Consider the following 6,000-nt stretch of genomic DNA (forward strand, 5'->3'; position numbering starts at 1 on the left):
TCCGCAATCCTCGTCCAGCCTGCACCGGCAATCTTACGTAGATCGTCAGTCCAACGGGCCGGAGGAGGTCCCATTTTGATACTATGCGAAATTCATCTTTTTTTCTTTATACTATTACTTTAGTTTTATCCAGTATATAAGTAATATAATTATACGTATCATCACTTCGGTCTATCGCAGTCCATTACTAGACATAGGCCATCACAAATTCGCGCCTGATGTTATGGTTTGAATTCATGTGTGTTGCCCATATTCACCACGCTGGGCAGGCGAGATGGTGACCGATTATACCATAAAACGATACTATTATAATATAAATATGTTATAACTTTTCAGGTCCTGCACGGAGATTTAGCAGCAAGAAATATATTGTTAGCTGAAGACAACATAGTAAAAATATGCGACTTTGGCTTGGCAAGAAGTATTTACAAAAACGACGAATATAAAAAGCAAGAAAATGTAAATATATCGTAATAATATGGCATATATATCAATTTAGTCACTATTTTGTGATTAGGCATTATTAGAAAGGCAAATTTTAACTGAGGTAGGGCACAGCAGGAATTTCCTGCTCAAAATATGGAGCAGCCCGACTGGGGTAGTACCTCGACCTTACAGAAGATCACAGCAAAATAATACTGTTTTCAAGCAGTATTGTGTTCCTGTTGGTGAGTAAGGTGACCAGAGCTCCTGGGGGGATTGGGGATTAGGTCGGCAACGCGCTTGCGATGCTTCTGGTGTTGCAGGTGTCTATAAGTTACGGTAATCGCTTACCATCAGGTGAGCCGTACGCTTGTTTGCCGACCTAGTGACATAAAAAAAAAAAAAAAAAAAAAAGGCAAAAAAAAAAATGCATTTTTTTTATATCACTAGGTCGGAGGAGCTCTGGTCGCCTTACTCACCAACAGGAACTCAATACTGCTTGAAAACATTATTATTTAGCTGTGATTTTTAACATTCACCGAAATGTTAGCGATTATAATAAAAAGGTTAAGAAATAAATTGTCACGGTTCCAAAGTTGTTATATTATGATTATTATTTTAGAAGTATTAGAAATGTATAAACGGAGAGCCGACTAAAATACTAAATTTTCTTTTGTACCCTTTGAAAACAGAATTCGAAAAATAAAATACGTAGCTATTTTATTTTTCTTTTTACATAAAACTATTAATTTGCTTTGATAAAGTAAGAAGGGTCTTTTTTAAAGGTAGTTTCAAAAATATTTAACATTGAAAAAGGAAAAGTATTTATCTTATTTTAATCTTTGAATACAATATCGCTTAAGACAGTATTAAAAAGCTATATTTGGATTTTAGGTTGTATTTGCCTTTGAATGCATACTCGGTATTAATAAAATTTCGTTGGTTTCAGAGCCCTCTTCCAGTGAAGTGGCTGGCTATTGAATGTATGACGGACAGAATATTTTCTACGCAATCTGATGTGTGGTCTTTTGGAATTGTGTTATGGGAGTTATTTTCTCTTGCGAAAACACCGTATCCGAATGTCAGTCCAACAAGTCTCGTACAGTGGCTTTCAGACGGGTAACTTTCTGTTCGTGATTTATTGTACGATAAAACTGCCAGTAATAGTACATTGATATCCAGCTGTAAAAATTAAAAATTAATAAATGAATGTTTTAAAGTACCTACTGGCATAACGGTAGGCTGATGAAGTGTAACTTCAATATGTGTCGTTCGTGCCACCGGACCACGCACTATATTGACTACCGATTCTATACTCCATATTCTGTTGTTAGTGAACATTTTACCTTGAATTTCTTGTAACAGAAACATTTTAGCAGTAAGATAACTTTTTTAATTTCTATCTACGCAGAAACCGACTTGACAAACCGCAGTATGCAGATAATAAGTTATATGACGTTATGCTTCGTTGCTGGCAACAGAAGCCCACCGCGCGACCAAACTTCACTCAGTTGCAGGAGATCCTTGGCTCTTTTCTCGAGGATAATGTGCGAAATGTAAGAATATGTCATTTGGTTATTGATTGCTTATGGTTATTTTTCGATTTCTTAACATGCCTGCGATGAGCGAACTACAACTTTTTTATCCCTTTAAATGTTGTTTGATTAAATTTGACAATTCACCGAATAAGAAACTTTGCTTATCTGAATTCCAATCATCTTATATTTCTTGTTAATATTTCAACAATTTACGTTTTTTTTCCTTGTACGTGCAAACTGTAAAATTATCCTGAGCACTATAATTTGATAGTTTTCAAACGTCGAGGATACGGAGATATTTTCTAAATAATTGTGTTTGCTCGCAAACGAAAAAAAAAACCGATTTTAATTACATCGACAAGTAATACAACATAAGTAGACGAAAAAAATTAACAAACGCACTAGTACTCGGCACTACGATTTTCGAAGGTTTCCCTCGATTTCTCTGGGAGTCCATCATCAGATCCCGGTTTCTTTATCATGGTACCACACTTGGGATATCTTCTTTCCAACAAAAAATAATTATCAAAATCGGTTCATAAACGACAAAGTTATTCCTGAACATATATATATATATATATATATATATATATATATATATATATGTATAATTATATATACGGTCAAATTGAGTAACCTCCTCCTGTTTTGAAGTCGGTTAAAAAAGGCCAGCAACGCACCTGCAACACCTCTAATTTTGCAGATGTCAAAAGGCGACGGTAACCATTTAACATCAAATGGCGGTCGTTCGATTCCCTATTTATTATGTAAAAAAAAAGAAATTAATTCATTGCCTTTTTACAGCATTACGTCGATTTGAATTCAGCGTATATGGATCTGAATGTGAAGGTAGATGGGCAAGAAGACTATTTGGCAATGGTTTGCGCGCCTGACTACAACAACATGGTGACGCCTAGCCCTCATCACTATGTAAACGAATCTAAGAGCTTTTTCCCACCGACTCCATCGATTCAGCATGGTACGTGACCGCATAATTAAGTCTCTTGTTTAAGCTACTGGTAGAATCATTGTAAATAATAAGTAGTATAATTTTAGTAGTTACCATACTACCTTGTAGCAACAATACAAGATTAAACCAGGTAAAAAATAACTTAGTCCTTACGGTTTATTCATATATAAAAATATATATCAGTAGAGATATTTAAGAGAACCTACGTAAAATACTTTTAAGCAGTCTCGAGGCCAATTCGTCTTTTAGGAAAAGTAACAATGTTTAGACATTCGTTTGGAACATTATTTATATCTATATATATGGGCAAAACACATGAGTTCACGTTATTTTTGACGTAAACTTGTGGAGGCCTATGTCCAGCAGTGGACTGTATAGGCTGTAATGATGATTATTTATATCTATGAATATTTTTACCTTTAAGAGACGGTTTCTAAAGGCAGGTACAGATCTGCGGAATGTAGCATGCAATGTAACACGCAATGAAAGAATTTGCCGTCCACATTGTCGTAATGTATCATGCAATGTAACAAAATTCCCATAGTGTGGACTCGCCGAAAGACGAATTAATGATAAATTGAAGCTTAAATAACTTGAACAACTTTATTAGAATATTAGTTTTTGTCGAAGTCGACCTCGAGTCTCGTTTGTACATTTTTGGTATTATTATAATTTCGTATTACATTCATGGATTACGAAGTTTTTCATTGGAATATTATATTTTTTGTTTAGTAAGTTAGGGAAATATTTTCACTGAAGTTTTAAAAGTTTTTCTAAAATTTCTATAAAATTGAAAAGATTGCACAAAATTAATCGTTACTACAAAATAAGCTACACCTTATTCATCGTTCCCATATGTATGTGTCATATAACTCCCGCACAATCTATTTTAGACTATATAATTAATTAAAAAATTTTTTTAATTATTTATCGTTGTGTCCATTTATTATAAATATTCTTTGACGATTAGCAGGAAAGTGGACATAGGGTGCCAATCAAACCACCAATTGCAAATTCATGCGACGTTTCGATCCATGAATTTGCAATTGGTGGTTTGATTGGCACCCTATGTCCACTTTCCTGCTAATCGTCAAAGAATATTTTTTTTAATATTTTATTATAAAAGCGTGTTTTCCTTTCGTCAGACGGAATAGAAAACACATCATTCTGATCACGCGAAACAGATTAAATACGGTAATAAAGAGATGTATATATAATAAAATGGCATGTGTCTGTTACTAACGATATTTATAGTAAACATTGACATTCTTTTAAGATTTTTACTGTCGTGAACTTGGTGTAATTAAACAATATAATAGGATCATAATTTGCCAGATTTGCTGTTTTTCAGTGTTTCTTCGTACTGTATGCATGTTTTTTTTTTGTGTTTTATCCTTAAAATGCATCGAAATTATTGATATTAAATGTAAAATATTTTTACAGATGATGAAGGTTATTTACAAATGAGCCCAACGAAACAATCCATTTTTAGTCCACGAGCCCAGAATGTTAAATTCGATTTTGACGGTCGAAAACTGAATTCAAGGATATCAGATACAAGTCAGGGTTCCGAGTTGACTCCTATGTTAACTTTGAACAACTTGCCAGCCAGGAGTGGCTCAGAATCCGACTGTGACGGTAATGTGTCTCCATACATGAATATGTGTCCGAGAATCGAAGAGGAAACAGACGAAGTTTTCGACACGAAACAATATAATTTTAAGAACGCACAAAATAAGCAGAATAGTGCTGTAACGAATCCCACTTATATAACATTTGACGTTGATTTGGAGAAGAAACCCCAGAACATTTCCAATAATTATATTAACGTCAATGTGCCCATGGTCTAGTCAAATAGATAATTATCTTTATTAACGTGTAATATTTTCTATATGGATTCTTATTGTTTACTCTACTTATATGTCTGAAAATTCTTGATCTCCTTCTAATATTGAATAAATATGTGTTTATGGATTAGTATTAGAAATCTCAGTAATGGCTTTTGCATAATAATCTTTTTTTTAGTTTAAAATTACAAAGTTGATAAAGGCTCTGTCATTTTAATTTAAATCTTTTTGCTAAATGTGCTAGAATAAGTTACTATGGAGGTAAATGTAAAAAAGTATAAATGAGAGTTTATAAGCTGTGTGATATTTTGGTTTAGATAGAAGGTGGTAAGATAATGAAACGTTGGTACTCCGAGTAAATTGCTATATAGAGACAATTTATTGGGCTACAATGGAGCCTTTTTTTTGTTGTCCCACCATTTAATATTTTGTAAATAGAATACATAAATACGTACCTTTAATGTAAGCTGAATATATTTTTATGTTTTGCATTCCTTTACTGAACTTCTTTGACTGTGATTTTCAGACAGAAATATAAAAAATTTCTTATAATAAGATATAGAAATGTTCTATTTTTCTAACTTGACATTCAAGTTTTAGTTTATGACTATTTTTGTTTTTTTTTTTTTATCAACCTAATTAACAATTGTGTAACTTTTCATACTTATTTATAAAATATTAAAAAAAATATCTGAGTGTAGGTATTTTAAGGAAAGCTCGAATACAGCTGATTGTACTGCGGTAATATCACGCATTTACTAAAAAATAAGGTTAATTAGCTAGTAAAGGTATGGTACGGCTAAAGAAAGGGAGCTGTAAGCCGATGTGCTCTTCCTATGTCATCCATAGCTTTATACTTCAGATCTTTTTCATCGTCAAGCCTGTCCCTTCTTTTATGCTCGTCTGGTACAAGTATTTAGGGGCTACAATGATCACTTAGTATTAAGTAATTTTTCTGGCTTATTGGAGATAAGAATAAAAAAAATTGGTTGTCTGTAAAATCGGTTTACGGATGGATAGTTTTACGTGATAACGTCATAAAGAAACATTGATGAAAAATTGCACACTTTTATGAATTGAATTGAATTATTATTATCACTGAATTATCATTATTTTGTGTAATACAAAGAAAAAGTTAATTTAAAATTACAATATGTGTCACAAGTCATCGCTTGGGCCGATCGTGCTTCTCTATCGCTGTTTCCGCGCTCTCGCTTGCACG

The 6,000-nt window shown here is 33.1% G+C and overlaps 1 protein-coding gene across 1 annotated transcript in view; it reads left to right on the forward strand.

The window, feature by feature from the left end:
• Positions 1 to 5,277, forward strand: part of LOC123670327 (vascular endothelial growth factor receptor 1) — a 28,390-nt gene extending 23,113 nt beyond the window's left edge. Inside the window, exons 17-21 of the mRNA XM_045603827.1 lie at positions 337 to 459; positions 1,373 to 1,542; positions 1,835 to 1,979; positions 2,766 to 2,940; positions 4,375 to 5,277. Of these exons, the coding sequence (XP_045459783.1) occupies positions 337 to 459; positions 1,373 to 1,542; positions 1,835 to 1,979; positions 2,766 to 2,940; positions 4,375 to 4,781 (1,020 nt within the window). The 3' untranslated portion in view covers positions 4,782 to 5,277. The remainder of the gene's footprint in view (positions 1 to 336; positions 460 to 1,372; positions 1,543 to 1,834; positions 1,980 to 2,765; positions 2,941 to 4,374) is intronic.
• The last annotated feature ends 723 nt before the right edge of the window (positions 5,278 to 6,000 follow it).

Source organism: Melitaea cinxia, chromosome 4 (assembly GCF_905220565.1).
Source record: "Melitaea cinxia chromosome 4, ilMelCinx1.1, whole genome shotgun sequence".
Taxonomy (NCBI): Eukaryota; Metazoa; Arthropoda; class Insecta; order Lepidoptera; family Nymphalidae; genus Melitaea; species Melitaea cinxia.